Source organism: Galleria mellonella, unplaced genomic scaffold (genome assembly GCF_026898425.1).
Source record: "Galleria mellonella isolate WM207_F2 unplaced genomic scaffold, CSIRO_AGI_GalMel_v1 utg424, whole genome shotgun sequence".
Classification (NCBI taxonomy): domain Eukaryota; kingdom Metazoa; phylum Arthropoda; class Insecta; order Lepidoptera; family Pyralidae; genus Galleria; species Galleria mellonella.
In genome coordinates this window covers 2,821,295-2,840,711 of record NW_026442097.1, presented here as the reverse complement: position 1 = coordinate 2,840,711, position 19,417 = coordinate 2,821,295, and the positions used below count along the sequence as shown (strand labels likewise).

General features: G+C 36.5%; 1 protein-coding gene across 1 annotated transcript; it reads right to left on the bottom strand.

Annotated features, from left to right (window-relative positions):
- Window positions 1-517: 517 nt before the first annotated feature.
- Window positions 518-6,758, bottom strand: LOC113516164 (glucose-6-phosphatase catalytic subunit 1). The gene is made up of 7 exons (XM_026900545.3): window positions 6,534-6,758; window positions 5,765-5,929; window positions 4,271-4,459; window positions 3,521-3,651; window positions 2,695-2,891; window positions 1,272-1,393; window positions 518-790 (listed from the first exon to the last, which is right to left on the bottom strand). The coding sequence occupies exons 1-7, from the start codon at window positions 6,584-6,586 to the stop codon at window positions 562-564; spliced, it is 1,086 nt and encodes a 361-aa protein (XP_026756346.2). The 5' UTR covers window positions 6,587-6,758; the 3' UTR covers window positions 518-561.
- Between the last annotated feature and the right edge of the window lie 12,659 nt (window positions 6,759-19,417).

Below are 19,417 nucleotides of genomic sequence, written 5' to 3'. Positions count from 1 at the left end.
AATGGATGACGCATAGCTATCCAGTTTTTGGTGTACGCTTTTCAAGTAAACAAATAAAATATAAATTCACAAACAGAATTATCACAGCTTTGAACAATCTTAAATAATTGACTAATTCAATAAATTACCTATTTACATTCATCTATTCCTTTGCAGTGTTGTCATAAAATTAAAAAAAATAACAATTTACAATATTTCTGAGTATTAAAAAAGTACTCTGATAGCGAAATAAATATTATTTTATAAAAAAGTTACCTAATTTGATAAAAGAATTCTAATTTTCTTTTTTTTTTCTAATATAATATTTTAAGCAATTTTTTTTTTTTTTGCTTAGCCTGTTCGACATAGACAATGTGGCCAGTCAACGATTGTTTTACATAATAAGCATTATACAAAACTTACATAATTGAAAAAAAGTTTTTTTTTTATTTGTGATACTTTTTTTTCTTAACTGCGTTACGCAAGGCGTTATGGCCAGTCGAATTTTGCTTAACGAACAATTTAATAAAAAAAAAAATTCAAAAAAGGAATTCTATTCTCTTTATTATTATCTTCTTCTAATTACGCTACTTTCTGCTTGATCGGCTTTGAGAAAGGCCACATAGAGACCGCTGGAACTAATCTTAAAAGTAGCGCCGGCTTCAAAGCGCCTACGAGAAAGTGCATAGCATAAAACCACAATGCGTCGGATTTGCATATATTGTCTTGGAAGTGGCGTATTGCGTACACTATCAGGCCGGTGGTGAAGGCCGAAATTGTCAAGGATCTATTTTTAGTATCGTGGCGATACCTGAAAAAGAAATGTCAATAGAATTAATCTCGAAAACTCATAAAACGACTTTTACAGCCATTCAAAATATAACTGGGCTTGATTTTTTTTTAACCCTTCGAGTGCCGACGAGCGCCATCGCCCTCGTGAGCTTTGCAACTAAAAGTGCCACGAGCGTCATAGCGCTCGTGAAATCAGTCGCTATTTAGCTTGCTGTAAAAAAAAAATATTAAAATTGGATAATTTTTGGAGGAGATACAGTTTTTTTAGAGACAAGGGTAAATAGCATCAACATGACAAAGATTTCTTTGGCATTTTTAAGTAGACATGAGTAAAAATCAATGGCACTAAAAGGGTTAATAGATCATAATGGAATGGTAATTCCGCCTACGCTAACGATATACGCTGGCGGGGCACCAGCGAGGGATGATAGGTGAGAATGAAATAGCAGGTCAGTTAGCTTTAGTTTTTGATATTAGCAAGGATATGAGGAATCACTCACTGTGCCACGGCTGGGGTGACGCAGAGCGCCCAGCCCAGCAGCGCCGACGTGGACTGCACGAGGGAGTACATGGGGGTCGTTGACACGTGGATATCATCTGGAGATTCACACCAGCGGAATGCCTGCAAATTTATTTATACTTTATTATACACACTGATAAAAATATGACAGAAGTAAATGTACAAAGGAGAGCTTTACTCTACAAGAGTTCTCTTCCAGCAACACCCAAAGTGGAAAGGAGCATCAGAGTCAATGGGTAGAGCAGAGTATAATAAAGTGACAATTTTCAAATTAAAAAAAACTAAAGTTTATACATAGCTAATTATATCATATTTAATACGAGTATAATATACATACATACCAGAGGGAGATTTTGTACAAAAGTCGTTTGCTTGGGCATATCTGTCCCATTCGTGTTTCAACCGTGAAGCAGTTGTGTTTGCATGGCTGTGTTACAGTTTGAAAGGGGGGATATGGCAGTGAATTTACAGGGTACAGAGGAATAACACTGGACTCCTAAGGAATGACAACGCATGGGGGGTATCATGAGCGAAACAGTATACTCTGTTATGTCCATGGTACTGATCACGTCTATAGGCGACGGTTACTTCTTTCCATCAGGTGGTCCGTCAGCTTGTTTGCCATTCTAAGTTGCATAAAAAAATACATAGACACAAATGTCGTCCTACACTATGTTTTTTTTTTGATGGGTGAAAATGGTATGATAACTCCGCCTGCGCTCACGGGATACGCTGGCGGAGCACCAGTGAAGGGTGATAGATGAGAATGAAAACAGGCCAGTTAGCCCATCATGATGAATTCATCAGGAATTAACCATGATAGTTTCCAGGGGGAACTGCGAGGAGGTCGACCTGGTTAGATATATTGCTAGCAATGGGATTCTCAGTCTCCATTACTAACAATCCCTTTCTCCCCCCTGCACTATGTTTGCCCTTATGACCCGCACTCAAAAACATTTTATCCTCATCGGTTTCAAATTTTCCAGCTATGTTTCCAACCTATTGCCACTTCAGCTTGCTAATCCTCTGGGTATGGAGTGAATAGGATTGTTAGTAATGGGGTCAAATAGCCCCATTACTAGCAATATACCATGTCAGGTCGACCTCCATGTGGTTCCCCCTGGAAACCATCGTGACTAATTCCAGTTTAATTCGTCAGGGTAGGCTAACTGACCTACTTTCATCTTCATCTGTCATCCCTCACTGGTACCCTGCCAGTGTATACCAATAGCGCAGACGGGGTTACCATACCATTATCACTAATTAAAAAAAATCCTCTGGGCTATGTCAGTCACTTTGGTTCAGATATCCTCATTTCGGATTCTATCATGCAAAGAATCCAAGCATAGCCCTCTCCACAGCTCACTGGGTAATTTCAAGTTGAACTGATGAAATTCACTGACTAGTTTAACGGTCCAGTGTGGATCCCAGCCGCAGAGCGTGAGGCTGAGGTAGGTGACAGCAGCGATGGCGACTGTCACGGCAGCGCTGAAGATATGCCAGGCGACCGCGCGGGCCGCCGGCAGCCGAGCGTGTAGCCCATACCGCCAGATAAACGGGTCGGACACGTAAATACACAGCGCGGGGGCCAGGAATGAACCTGGAATGTAGACCGACGGGGATAAGTAATAGAGCTCATTTTCAAACGACTTCAAAAACATTTTAGAAGAACAAGCTGACGGCACACCTGATGGAAAATACTAACTGTTGCCTATAGACATGAGCAGTACCATGGACATAACAGAGTATACTGTTTCGCACATGATACACCCCATGCATTGCCATTCATGAGGACTCAGGTGTTAATCCTCTGTACCCTATAAATTCAATGCCATATCCCACCCTTCAACCGAAACACAGCCATGCAAACACAACTGCTTCATGGTTGAAACATGAATGGGACAGAGGTACCCAAGCAAATGACTTTTGTACAAAATCTCCCTCTGATAAAACAATTTTTTTTTAATGGATGAAAATGAAATGGTCACCTGCGCTAACGATATACGCTGGCGGGGCACCAGTGAGGGATGATTGGTGAGGATGAAAAGGCAGGTCAGTTAGCCCATCGTGATGAATTCATCAAAAATTAACCACGATGGTTTCCAGGGGGAACCGCGTGGAGGTCGACCTGTTAGGGTATATTGCTAGTAATGGGTCTGTTGGATCCCACTACTAACAATCCCTGTCCCCCCCAGACAAATATGTTAGCCCAGAACATTTGGTACTCACCGACTAACGCGCCCAGCAGACACTGGTGCGGGAAGTGCGTGGCGACGAACATGCGCGCGAGCATCACCGAGCCGAGCGCGCAAGCGAACACAGGGTACACCACATACTTCCACCACCAGACGTAGCACTTTCTGGAGACCACAGTATTAACAAAGTACATATTATATCTCAAAGTTTGAAGATGAAGGTCTTTAACCAGTGCCTGTTGAGGGGGGAGGGATTATTAATAATGAAGACTAAGGGCCCTATTGCTGGCAATATACTCAACCAGGTCGATCTCCACACGGTTCCCCCTGAAAACCGTCAAGGTTAATTTTTTTTTTTACAACAGGGGGCAAACGAGGATGCGGCTAACCTGATGGTAAGTGACTACCGCCGCCCACGGTCACCCACAACACCTACAGCATTGCAGGTGTGCTGCCGGCCTTTTAAAAAGGAATAATAATTTTAGTGAAATTTGTCACGATGGACTAACTGACCTGTCTTTTCATCCTCACCTATCATCCCTCACTGGTGTCCCGCCAGCGTGTACCGATAGCGCAGGCGGGGTTACAATTCCATTTTCACCCATTAAAAAAAAAGAATTTTCCAAATCGGTTTACAACTGACAGAGTTAAGAGGTAACAAACAAAAAAAAAACAATCAGTTTTGAAATCAGTTGAAAATGGGCCCGCTAGATGGCAGTAGAGGACAGCTGTAAAGTTTATTAGGTAAACCAGTTTTTTTTACAAAATTTATATGAAATAGTACCTGTCATTCATAATGTGAGATATCCACATGATTAGGAGTATGAGGATGGTGGCGGTGGTGGCCGTGTGACCAGAGGGGCAGCCGGGGCCCGTCTCACACGTGTGCCGCGACTGCCGGAGCTGCGGCCGCGGCCCGGTGTAGAAACTAGTCTCTCGGACCCACCAGTACGGACGGTCTTCCAGTAGCCACCTGTTTATATGAGATGACAATAGAATGGTAAGCCCACCTGTTATTGGTGTACACTTGCAGGGTATCAGTGAGGAATCACTGATGTTTTTAAAGTATTACAATGGAATAGTGACCCCGCCTACGCAGTCTGTATATGCTGGTGGGGCACCAATATCGGATGACGAATGAGGATGAACTCAAGTGATTTAGCCTGATAGGCTAACTTACTTGTATTGGAAGAATGGTATTGTAAGTAATGTGAACTACCGGTCCCATACTCTGTCAAGTCGATCTCCTCGTGGCCATCTTGGAAACCATCGTGTTTCAAGTGTTATAATTCCAAATGTATTCATGACTATAGGCTAACTGACCTGCCTGTTCATTCTCACTTATCATCCCTCAATGGTGTCCCGCCAGCGTATAGCGTTAGGGCAGGCGAATCTACCATTCCACTATGATCCATTAAATAAACCTCTATTTATTATCCTATCTTTAATATGTACATGATCCAGGGGATAGGGATTGTTAGTAATGAAGACAGAATCCCATTGCTAGCAATATGCCCAACCAGGTCCACCTCCTCACGGTTCCCCCTGGAAACTATCATGGTTAATTCCTGATGAATTCATCATGATGGACTAACTGACCTGTTTTCATTCTCATCTATCACCCTTCACTGGTGCTCGGCCAGTGTATCCCGTTAGCGCAGACGGGGTTACTATACCATTTTCACCCATCAAAAAAAAAAATTATATGATCTATTAAAGTTGGTAGGCTATGCACAACAAATCCTATATTTATTTGTTTAAATAATTAAAGATCCAAAACATCTAAGATAAAGTCCCACAAAAAAAAACTAATTCTATACTTTAATTCTGGACAAAACCAGTTGTTTCGATTTAAAAACTACTGAAGTTATATTGATAAAATATCTACGAGACCACACATACATCTATAAATACAACTTTTTAGATTAAAAAAAAATCCAAATCAGTTTAAAACTAATGTAAATATGAGATAGAGAACATAAAAAAGAAATGCAACCGAATGGAGAACCTTCTTTTTGAAGTCAGTTAAAAAGAATAAACACAGTCTTCTATTAAATTGGGTAAAGTATTGGTATTGGTAAAGATAAAAAAGGGGGGTAAAGAGGTTTCTTCAGAGTCGACAACGCGCGCATAATACCTCTGGTATTGCAGGTGTTCATAGGCTACGGTAACCGCTTACCATCGGGTGGGTTGTACATTGGTTTGCCACCTCAGTGGTATAAAAATAATTTATTAAATATTTTTCTTGCATGCACTGTCTTTATTACATTACACTTACCATTTCATAACAGAATTCAACCAGCTCCCAAAAGCCATGCAGAGTAACAGCTGTGCTCCAAACACAGAGTCCACAACGGATACCACGGGAAACAGTATTTCCAGCACATGATGCGGATTTGACAGGTCATTTACAAGCTCAAAAAATCCCTCCGAATCCTCAAACCTGTAGATAATAAAAAACATTGCTCGTGTTTGTAATTCCAAAAAAGAATATAGGTATCAGATTTTGTTCTACAAAATGTTCAAATAATAATGTTATTTTGATTAATTAAACTACTGAAATAATTTTAATGAAATTTTCATCGGACCAATTTTAAAAAACTCTTAAGCTGGGCAAAAGTCTCCTCTATCTCCTTCCAAAACTTCCTATTCAACAGCACCTCAAACCAGCCCCTTTTAAATGTGTCTATCCTCACAGCTTCATAGGCTGACTTCGGCGACACTGTTCATCAGTAAGCACCCATTGGGTGAAGATCTTAACCCACCTATCGGGACTCACACGACTAATATGATCCGCCCAATGCCATTTAAATTTGGCCGGCTCTCTTTATTTTTAAAATTTTCTTTTTAAAATTATTTATCTTTACACTAAAATCTCGCCTGGAGTAGACAGAGAGACGTTATTAAGATATTATTTAGTATATTTAATAACAATTAATTATACTATTATTAAAAATGTATGACCTTCCTTGTCGGCTTTAATGCTGTAATCAAATTAAAAAATCGATAAGAATAACACGTGAATTATGAACATAATGCTTACTGACCAGTATTGAATGAATTCTATACAGGATACACCAAGCGCGTATAGTCGGTCCATAGTGATTTTTATGTAGATTTATCACAGAAACATTTTATTGTACGTATCAATGCTACGAGAATTTGAATTTAAATTTAAAAATACAAAGTCAAAAATATTTGAGAGCAATGTCAATTTTTTTTTTTTTAGTACGTTTGTTCCGTTTGGAACAGGCTAAGGTCGGAGACCATGCTGCCTAGTCTTCAAAAAGATAATTTGTCTGGAATGAGCAATGTCAATAAAAACTGTCAATGAGGTCGATTCTGAGACGTCAATTCTCTAACCGATACATCTAAAATTAAAATTTGATGTTGATATCACAGTAAAAGCTTATAATAAATAACTCAATATATTAATTAATTTTCTAATAAATTTAAATCTAAAATTTCATAATTTTAATTTATAATAATGTATCAAGTAGTAATTTTGCATAATTATCAAATTAAAATATTAAGATTATAAATAAACGTCTCAGAATCGGCCGCAATGTATGTATCAATGTCTAGTGTCAAAGTCATATGTTTCATATTTACAAATTTTGTTTTTTGCATTAACTTTGCTTTAATTCATAATTTTATGTCTTTGTTTGAATTGTAAGAGTTAAATAAATATAATATAAAAAAAATATTGTTTTCAAAACCTTTTCAGTCTATATTTTTAGATTACGATCAAATAAAATGATTTGTTTATGCGACATCTGTTGGTTAATAGTAGCACTTTAAGAATTTAGAATTGCTGTATGTTGCCTACTTGACAGAAGATGGCAGTAGTAGTATTATTCGTATTAAAAATAAAGACCCAACAATTTATCGATCTGATTAAAAATCTCAATAGTCGTCAGTTCAAATCTAGCAACAAACTTTATAGTAGTCTATGGGGGAAACCTATGTTCAGAAGTGGACAGATAATAGCTGAGATGATGATAAAGAAACAAACTAAAATTTTATATTCCATCCGTGTTTCTGTCGTGAAGTAATTGTTTTTATATGACTGTATTTCGGCTTGAAGAATCGTTATGACAATGAAATTATAGGGTACAAAAACATAAAACCTTAGTGCTCAGGAATAGCAACGCATGATATTTATAATGGGCAAGAGAGTATGTCCATGTCTACGGGCGACAGTTACCACTTTCCATCAGGTGGACCGTCTACTTGTTTGACATTCAGAATAGCATAAAAAAATATATGCCAATTAAAGATATCAACACAATTTCGGATGATGAGAGATTACGTGTACAATATTTAATTATTCTGAGAATGACTGCGGACAGAATGGTTTTCTACACTTGCCCCGTTATTATAAATGTATGGTTTACTAACACCTTACAATCCTATTAATAAAATAATTAATGATTTTGTTTCACAAATAAAAAAAAAAAACTAAATTGAATCATGTCCAAACCAGTTATTATCATTTAAAAAGTAAACTACTAAAAAGATTTTGATTCCTGATGATTGCTACGGGATATATCTGTAAGTATATCTTTTCAGATAAAAAAAAAAGAATTTTACATTTTGGTTCATAAATGTCGAAGTCACAAACGTAAAAAAAAAATTTTTTTTATACAACTTAGAATGGCAAACAAGCTGACGGCCCACCTGATGGAAAGTGGTAACCGTCACCTATAGACATGAGCAGTGCCATAGACATAACAGAGTATACTGTTTCGCCCATGATACCCCCCATGCGTTGCCATTACTGAGGACTCAGGTGTTATTCCTCTGTACCCTGTAAATTCACGCCATATCCCACCCTTTAAACGGAAACAGCCATGCAAGCACAACTGCTTCACGGTTGAAACACGAATAGAGGTACCCAAGCAATCGACTTTTGTACAAAGTCTCCCTCTGGTAATATAGTCTAATCCATTTGAGTAGCTCCTTCTTTCTGAAGTTGGTAGAAAGCGCGCCATTAAAAAAAATAAGGCTGTTTTTTGAAATGTTGCCACTGTGTAGGTGTTATTTATCTAAGACCATTTTAAGTACATTGTTTAAGAGGTTTATTATAAAACATGCAACAACACATTTCACCTCTGGATACCTCTATATAAGTTTAAAATTAAATATTTCTTCAAGTATTCATTTGGCTGGCGAAGATTCCCTAAGCGCAGTTAACCGCGCTAAGCGGCTAGATGGCGCTCCTCTCCGGAGGCGCGTAAGGCAGGATTATTGTTTTAATAATTGAATATTATTCTACGGTAGCAATACAGTGGCGGTCACAAGTGCTGATCGCAGAGGAAAATACCGTTGAAATTTATATTAAAATATTGTCTTGTCAATCCTGAAAACAAACCTTTTTACTATAGAGAAAATATTTTTTTTAATAAGTGAAAATGGAATGTTAACCCCGCCTACACTATAAGTATATACTGGCGGGGCACCAGTGAGCAATGATAGATAAAGACGAATATAGATCAGTATGACAAATTCAACAAGAATGGTTTCCAGAGGGAACCACGTGGAGGTCGACCTGATAGGGTTTTCTTTAATGCATGATAATGGAATGGTAACTCCGTCTGCGCTAATAATATACACTGGCGGGACGACACCAGTGACGGATGGTAAGTGAAAATGGAATGGCAGGTCAGTTAGCCCATTGTGATGAATACACCTGGAATACAGCAAGATGGTTTCCCTTCTTTCTTTTTTTATGAGTCTTTTTTTTTACTAAATTCATAATTTAAAAAAAGTGTTTATTTATTTATTTATTTTATTTAGTAAAGTTAGTGCTAATTAGCTTTTTAAATCTATTGTTGATTTGGGATTATTGTTTTTTTTAACATGTCAATCCCTATATATATATATATATATATATATATATATATATATATAATATATATAAAATCAACAATATCACATTTACACATTTAAAAGTTTTTAGTAAGTTTAATACCCACCTCGTATTTTGCGTTTGCGTTAAAAAATTTCGAATTATGGAAGCGTTCCAGAAGCAAGCTGTTTCCGTTACTGTACGTTAGATATAAAATGGGGCCTGGTTTGGCCAAATTTAATCTTTGCCGTGTCGACGAGGGAGTATACCGCACGTGAGACGAAGTTCATGGGAGTATGTCTCAAGATAATTCTACAGCAACTACAGAAAAGCTAGTGCGAATTGTAAATTTTTTTATACAACTTAGAATGGCAAACGAGCTGACGGCCCACCTGATGGAAAGTGGTAACCGTCGCCTATAGACATGAGCAGTACCATGGACATAACAGAGTATATTGTTTCGCCCATGATACCCCCCATGCGTTGACATTCCTGAGGACTCAGGTGTTATTCCTCTGTACCCAGTAAATACACGCCATATCCCACCCTTCAAACCGAAACACAGCTATGCAAACACAACTGCTTTACGGTAAAAACACGAATGGGGCAGAGGTACCCAAGCAAATGACTTTCGTATAAAGTCTCCCTCTTACTTACAAAGATTTATGAAGATTCATGTGAATACGTATAAGACTGGGTCCACGTTTATGTCGATAAGTTTGTGCAACCTGAGTTTCCGCAACTATCCACTAGAGGCGTTGTTGAATTTTCACTACACATTATCGATGTAAACACAGTTGAAAGCTTTACATAACTCACACTGTACTAGCCACTTCGAAACGATGTTTATATTTATAGGGTTTTATTGATAAGTTTTACTTCTGTTCTATTTGATTCCATATTTAATTAGTAACGATTCAAACTGACAAATGAAGAAACTAAGAAACTAAAAAAATTACTTGTATGCTACAGACAGACAATTCCACATTCCAAATTCAAATATTTTCTAATTATTGTCTATTGCTGGCAACTTGGACAGCCGGCCTTTTTATATGTTTGAATTTTTATATTATTTTTTAATTAAAAAGAGTAAAGATTTTTATTATTTATTGGTTTTTAATAGATAAATTCATAAACTACTCAAACAATTTTAAAAATTCTTACACCTTTTTTACCTTTTCACCTAAATTATAAATCACAATTAAAATGGCTGTTTCTTTTTAAATATTTTTTTTTTAAATGCCACGTATATCAACCCAAACATCTATCTGACGATATCCATCTCATGCACACCGTACTGAGCACTCGTAAACGCTGTATGATCACATAGAATTATTGCATTAAAATATAATCTTCTCCCCTTAACCCCCCTCTACGGCAACAGGGAGGGAGGCGGGCTCCCCTAACTTGGTGAAGTTACGTAGGAGGGGGGAACAAAATGCGCACTTCATTGTTATTGCTAAATTGGTTAAAGTTGTGAATGAGTTTAATATCTATAAAGCTTTATGTACAGATTTGAATGACATATCTTAGTAATATGAAGTAATCATACAAATATGTTAGTAATATAAAAAAAAAATGTAACTAAACAATATCTGTACATGGGAGATATTTAAGAGAAGCTGATATTAAGTTCTTAACTTATTAATCAACTAGCTGATGCCCGCGACTTTGACCGCGTAGTATATGTTTTTTTTTAATGGATGATAATGGAATGGTAACACCACCTACGCTATGGGTATACGCCGGCGGGGCACCAGTGAAGGATGATAAGTGAGGATGAAGCAGGTCAGTTAGCCCATCATGATGAATTCAACAAGAATTATTCACGATGGTTGCCAGGGGGAACCACGTGGAGGTGGACCTAATAGGACATATTGCTAGCAATGGGGCTGTCAAACTCCATTACTAACAATCCCTTTCCCCCCCTGTATGACGCGTGGTATATGTTATTCCTGTTTAGTATAATAATATATACCTACCTATTTATTATGTCTGGCAATACTGGACCAAAATTAACAAATGACGTGTTGTTCTCACTCTTTGCCTTATGTCAAAATGACTTTACTTAAGTAGGTCGTCTACTAAACTGTATAAGTTACTTTTAATTTTTTAACTATCCCACGGGAACTCTTTATTTTCTGTCATCAAAAATGTCTAAAATATTGACCTGGGATGTAAGGTACCACCATGCAAAATTTCATTTAAATCGGTCCAACAGTTTCGAAGATTAGCCCGTACAAACGAACAAACAGACAGTTGAAACGAAAAAATTTATTTAAAAAAAATATTATTCGGTTTCTAGCGTTTTTTTTTCTATGTACAGACATTCCACCTCTACAGTTTTATTATATGTATAGATAAAAGTCAAAACAATATCTTTTAGAAATTTTGTCTGTCTGTAAGTTTGTTTTGACACCAAAGGTTAATTTTAAACGCTCGCGCTATTTACACATATTTAATTAACGTCAGCAAAAAAGAAGCAGTTATGTAGGTGTTATTATTTTACTATTTACTTACCTGCAAATTTTTTCATCACGCTAAATCCCCATAGTGTATTTAAATATCATGTAAAAACTACTGTACTAAATTCGATTCGTATACCTTCGTCTACCGTGAAACAGTTGTGTTTGCATGGCTGTGTTTCGGTTTGAAGGGGAGGGAGATATGGCAGTGAATTTACTGGGTACGGAGGAATAACATCTGAGTCCTCAGGAATGGCAACGCATGGGGGGGTATCATGGGCGAAACAGTATACGCTGTTATGTCCATGTTACTGCTCATGTCTATAGGCGACGGTTACCACTTTCCATCAGGTGGGCCGTCAGCTTGTCTGCCATTATAAGTTGCATAAAAAAATAAAAAGACTAACTAACATGATACTCTCATCTAAAAATATTATAACACGTATCAACTGGAACATATACACTGACATTATTTCACATCAATCCATTTAAATATACCACTTAAAACATCTAAAGCAATCCTTATAAACGCTCCTAATATGTCACAGCTAAAAGTATCGGCCTATAAAGCAGCAATTAGCGTTCGTTTTTTAAACACAAATAGAAATGGGGGAGGTATAATGCAATATGCTTGTTCGCTTTTTAAAACGGGACCACTCAATTAAATGGATAGCGTTTATGAAGCTAGTTTAGTGGTGTCGGTATTGATTTGTTTCTTTTTTTTTTGTTTTTTTAAAGGTTAATTTTGTAATGCGTGTTTAGAAAACGGGAAACAGGAAGTGTATTGCTTTAAATTGTTGCAGTTAAAACGTATGGGGAGATGGTGAACATGATTCTCGAATTATGACGAATAATCCATTCTTATACGATGACATGAGATTTCGATCTTTTAATTCTATCTTCCGATAAGGCACCAACGAACGGTATCTACCATAGTAACTAAATTTACAATATATCTATACGAATCCATATGATATTAAGTTACGGGTATTATAAGTATTTTTTTTTCAATGGATGATAATGGAATGGTAACTCCGCCTGCGCTAATGGTATACTCCAGCGGGGTAATAATGAGGGATGATAGGTGAGAGGGAGACTTTGTACAAAAGTCGATTGCTTGGGTACCTCTGTCCCATTCGTGTTTCTACCGTGAAACAGTTGTTTCCATGGCTGTGTTACGATTTGAAGAGTGGGATATGGCGTGAATTTAGAGGGTACAGAGGAATAACACCTGAGTCATCAGGAATGGCAACGCATGAGGGTATCATGGGCGAAACAGTATACTCTGTTATGTTCATGATACTGCTCATGTCTATAGGCGACGGTTACCACTTTCCATCAGGTGGTCCGTCAGCTTGTTTGCCATTCTAAGTTGTATAAAAAAAAAAAAGAATGTAAATACAGATCAGCCCATAGCCCATCGTGATGAATACAACTGAAATTCAGCACGATTGTGGTCAGGAAAGACTACGTAAAAGTCGACCTGACAGGGTATATTGCTAGCAATCGGACTAGTATTTTTTTTTATACCACTGAGGTGGCAAACAAGCATACGGCCCACCTGATGGTAAGCGGTTACCGTAGCCTATGAACGCCTGCAATACCAGAGGTATTACGCGCGCGTTGCCGACCCTGAAGAAACCTCTTTACCCCCTTTTGAAGAACCCATGCTGTAGGCTCTTGGAAAATTAATATTGTAATGTAAATGTAACAATATGTACAAAATTTGTATGGATCCTGGTAATCTTATTAAAGCAATTATTTATTATTATTATTAATAATAATAATAAATTAATTAAGTATAATATTTTTTTATACAACTCAGAATGGCAAACAAGTTGACGGCCCACCTGATGGAAAGTGGTAACCGTCGCCTATAGACATGAGCAGTACCATGGACATAACAGAGTATACTCTTTCGCCTATGATACCCCCATGCGTTGCCATTCCTGAGGACTCAGGTGTTATTCCTCTGTACCCTCTAAATTCACGCCATATCCCACTCTTCAAATCGTAACAGAGTCAAGCAATCGACCTTTGTACAAAGTCTCCCTCTGGTAAATATATAAACTACTTAACAGAATTTAAAAACATTTCATCTATAGAAAGCTACATAATCAGTGAATATCTAACATGGACTGTCCTTGTCACCCCATTGTCAAACATGTAATACCATCGATGATGTGCATCATATTCTATCAGAGTGTCGTATTAACACGAAGGAAAGAGAAGAATTCATGCGCCACTTTAACTTGAATAAATTTAATGTTGGTCTTATTCAATCTATGTTAGCTGAACTTAAACCAGAAATGTTTGAACATCTCTGTAAATTATTGATGCCCATTAATTCTTCTCTTTCCGCGTCTAGGGAAAGTAGATAAAGTTTTGTTTGAGAAATCAGTTCAGGGTACGATAGGACTGATATACCTGAGGAAGGTAAAAGCCTGTGTTCCATTTTAAGCCACTAGTAATCGAATAAAAACATATCTATTTAAATATATAATACAAATAAATTATATGTGCATAAAAACAAAAAGCATATATAAATAAACATAATAAAAACTAATAAACTGAATAATCCACCTCTTTATCACGTAAATCCGAGTGTTGATTTAAAAAAAAAATATAAACATCGGTGCCAGAACACAAGGGCTCGGGGCGCAGGTGCCGACGGCGCCCCCCGGCGGCAATTTGACAGACTATTAATCCGGATTTAGCCGGTTTTAAGCGGATTAAGGGTGGATTTATCCGGCTTTAAGTGGTTTAACAGTATGCCCTGTAAACTTTAGTTATGACAACTTGACAGAAGTTATTTCAAAATAACAATTTAGGAATTCATTAACTGTATTTGTGGAGGTTAAATTGTCAAATGTAATTAAATGAACTTCATCAATAACAAACTCTTATTGATCATATTATAACGTAATAAAACAAGATAAATAATAATAAAACTGGAGAAAAAATACGTCAAATAAATTATTAATACTCAAGTAAATTTAATACACAAGTAACAAATAAAAAACGTTTCTGCTCTCTGGTACCTAGTAATGTAGATAGGTATACATATTTCGTGCTTAGTATGGGTTTCGTTTTGTATTTATAAAAAAAATTGTGTAATAAACCATAGACTTTGAAAACATAAAAAAAAAATATTGTTAAATACTATTGGTTTTGTATCCCCTCATAACCACAGCCATAATTCTATTACATCACGTTTTAAAATAATATTGCATATTTTATGTCGACCGCAATTTAAAAAACATACTTTCTTTCAATAGGTACCAACCCAAGAAAAAACTTCGCGCCCTTTTAACGAACCGCCATTTTCAATGGCAATAGACAAGAAAATATTTTGTCATTTTTAACAATACATCGATGCGTTTATAAAGCGTGACTGATTTGTCTATTCTCACCGCCTGCCAAGGGCATAGGAGAAATTGTTTTATTGCTATGTTCTGACTTTTTGGTCACCTTACGGTAGTGTTTAATTGTTATATTGCGACCGTACTTAATTGAGATATTACTACACCCTACGTGTATTGTATTAAGTGTAAAATTTGTCAAAAGCAGCAACTTTAATAACAGTTTAAATATTGTTTATTCTTTATTGCATGGAGTAAAAAAGATAATTTCCTTTGATGCCAAATTATTGTTGTAAATTATTGTTATACACTATTTAAAAAATTTATATAAAAATTCAATAACTTATGCAAAAATATAATAAAACTCATTGACAAAGTAGTATATTGAAATAAAATTGTTATTGCTTATTCCTTTATTTGTTACGCTTAGCATAAAGAGTAAAAATAATAATAAAGCCATGTAAAAGTATATAAATCGTTATACGAACTGTAAAACGAAGAATAATCATCCTAAATACTAAATTCAATAAGACACAAATACGATTTTTTTATTATACATTCATTCATTCTAAAATACGTGGCCTTTCTTTCTTTTCTAGTCGGATAATTAGAGTAAGCCTTACGAAAATACACTAACGACATTACTTGGTACACATCAAGCTTGAAGAGCTCTTAACGGAGGTATTTTATAATATGAACTAGATATTCTTATGTTGGTCATACTTCCTAACACATCTACCTAGAGACCAGTAGATTGATGCCTCAAGATCCACACGTGCGAACCCCAACATGACATATAAAATTCACCGCCACCGTACCCGGCCGTCACCTCGTGCGATCGCCATTTGTCGCAATAAAAAAAGAAAAAAAGGATTGTCTTTTGATTCCAATTTTGAATTCAATCTGCGCGGGTCGGGCCGCCATGATTTTATTTTCATGAGTGTCCTGGGACCGTACGCACGTCGCCGAGGGTTGCGACTGACGAAATATTTTTAATAATAAATGAGTTGAGAATCTTGTTATAATATTATATTGATATAAGCGAGGGATAATGTTTTCGTTATTGTTTTTGGCTGTTGTTGTTTATGATTTGGGGCGATCGTGATTACACTGTAATCTCGTTGTAATCGTATTAAAACTTTTTTAATTGTTGTTCCTCTGACGACGATTGGATGTTAATTCTAGTTATTAAAGTAATTTTATAATTAAATATTTATTTATTGTATAAGTATGCATTTTTAATATACATAATTATTAACATACGTCCTTACTATTATTGTAAATGTGAAAGTGTGTATGTTTGTTTTATAGCGCCTTAATGTCTTAACCAATCACTATGAAATTTAGTTTTTTTTTTATACAACTTTGAATGGCAAACAAGCTGACGGCTCACTCGATGGAAAGTGGTAACCGTCGCCTATAGATATGAACAGTAGCGTGGACATAACAGAGTATACTGTTTCGCCCCATGCGTTGCCATTCCAGATGACTCCGATGTTATTCCTCTATACCCAGTAAATTCACGCCATATCCCACCCTTCAAACCGAAACACAGCCATACATATATATATAGTATACACGTAGGTATAATATGGGATGGAGAAGGATATAGGCTATTTTGTATCCCACTCGGTAAACATATCCCGGTCACGCGGACGAAATCGCGGGTAAAAACTAGTATAAAATAGGTAATAAATAATACTTCTTACGTTACTGATCTATCTGCCCATATAATCTAAATCTAGGGTTAAATCTTTAAATGCATGTATGTAAATAAAAATCCAAAGCCGAATGTATGGAAGTGTATTAACTCAGAACAGCGGGGGAACCTCAAAACGGATCCACCTATTTGGCTGATTCTTTTTTATAATGTTTTTAATTGTCAGAGCATTGTGTTGAAACAAATGTTTGTGAAAACGCACACAAAACTGTAATATTTGGGTTCAAATATTATATTTAAAAATTAAGTGAGTGAGTGAAAGGGAAAATTTCCTCTCATTTTTTTTATTAGTACCTCCATGCAAAGCCGGGACCGGTAGCTAGTTTTTAATAACTTCACCTTCCTTTTGTGACGTAAAAAGTCTACGAAACATTTTTCTTAAATTTCCACGTAAACTATAAACTCTGACAATTTGATAGCACTTGTCTATGGTCCCAAATATCTACTCGCATTTCTATCGATGCGTGCATTTTATTTGTTTTTAAATAAAAATAACGAGATTATTAGATAGATAAATAGATAATTTACTTACATTACTTACAGCACACAAATTACAATAAAAAAAAAAACATACACAATAAAAGAGATAAAAGAATGAAAATAAAAAAGCACAAAATAAAAAAAAAAAACAAAATATATAAACTAACAATCTCCTTTCTTTGCCTTCCTCCATGCGTGTGCCATAGTAACATAAAATGGCCACACCTCAGTTTATTGCTTTGCCCTTAAAAGAGCAAAACAATATCTAAATATTGTACAATGGACTGTGCTCAGAGGAATTGTTTAAAATGATGCCAACGACCTCTTTCTACCGTCGTACTGTTCGCCACCGGCAGGAATTCACCCCCATACCTACCTCGGAGCGCAGATGGTCGCTTACAACGCAGTTTCAGAGAGGTTTCCTTCCAAAAATGCTCAGGTTATGGAGTGAGTTTTCTGTCGAGTTTTTTTCCGAAAGATGGAATGCACGACATGAATGATGGACAGCATGGAATTCTTTAAAAATGGGCTAAAGAGTTCAGACATCAGGGTCGGCAACGCGCGCGTAATGCCCCTGGTATTGCAGGCGTTCATAGGCTACGGTAACCGTTTACCATCAGATGTGGCGTATACTTGTTTGCTACCTCAAATCAGTGGTATAAAAAATATAATTATAATATTGACAGCAAGGGAATAGATGCCCCAGTTTGCAGATGGCAAATCGGACTATCAACAATCAGGTAATGATAAAGCTTTCAAAGAAATTTACATTAAAAATTATACCTATAAATAGAATACCACAGAGGTAGATTTTGTACAAGAGTCGTTTACTTGAGCAGCTCTGTCCCATTCGTGTTTCTACTGTGAAGCAGTTGTGTTTGCATGGCTGTGTTTCGGTTTGAAGGGTGGGATATGGTGTGAATTTACAGGGTACAGAGGAATAACATCTGAGTCCTCAGGAATGGGAACACATAGGGGGTATCATGGGCGAAACAGTATACTCTGTTATGTCCATGGTACTGCTCATGTCTATAGGCGACGGTTACCACTTTCCATCATCAGGTGGGCCGTCAGCTTGCTTGCCATTCTAAGTTTCGTAAAAAAAATCTAATCGAATAACTATAAACTCAAAAGTTTGTGACAATGGATCTTTGTTACTCTTTTACACAAAAACTACTAAATGAAATTTGATACACAGCTGGGTTTTTTTTGGGCAGCAAACAAGCTGACGACCCACCTGATGGAAAGTGGTAACCGTCGCCTATAGACATGAGCAGTACCATGGACATAACAGAGTATACTCTTTCGCCCATGATACCCCCCATGCGTTACCACTTCTGAGGACTCAGGTGTTATTGCTCTGTACCCAGTAAATTTACGGGTTATATCCTAGCTTAACATACTTATAAGTTTATATACTGTTCCACGCGGACGAAGTCACGGGAAACGACTAGTTTTATAACAACAATTTATATAAGCTATTTATGTTAAAAACACAAATTTAAATCCTGCTTGAACTCCCTACCTTAATCTCGACATTCAACAAGCAACCACCTAATTACTTTAAAATTTATACACTCACCCAAATAAAACCTCTCGTTACGTGGAAAAAAAAGATTTCCTTAAAAAAGATTTTTCCTTTTTCTTGAAAAAGAAAAAACAGAGCATCCCTCACCAAGAACTACCGTCACAATAATACCGGTGCCCGGTTACTTTTTAATCCGGGTACGGTCGTAAATACCGGGATAGGCCGCATCACGGATATTCCGGGACAATCATCCCGCTATCTGCACTATTTTTTCCTGCTAAAATGTAGCTTTTACCTTTGGGAATTGCATAATATATCTATGTATGTTTTATTCGAAAATATATATATATAAACTTATTTCTTTCTAAACGTCTTTTAACAAAAGGTCTACGTCATTTAATGTTTTTATGACTATTTTTTATGTTACAAGATTACCACGACAATTCTGAATTGATTGTAATATTTATTTATTTATTTATTCATTAGTACAAATATGTGTACATGGCGGACTTAATGCTAAAAGCA

Coding starts and splice junctions, on each gene's coding strand:
- LOC113516164 (XM_026900545.3), bottom strand. CDS start 6,586: ATGGACCGACTATACGCGCTTGGTGTATCCTGTATAGAATTCATTCAA. Junction 5,930..6,533: donor ATAGAATTCATTCAATACTG/GTCAGTAAGCAT, acceptor TATTATCTACAG/GTTTGAGGATTCGGAGGGAT. Junction 1,394..2,694: donor CACACTGGACCGTTAAACTA/GTCAGTGAATTT, acceptor ATAAATTTGCAG/GCATTCCGCTGGTGTGAATC.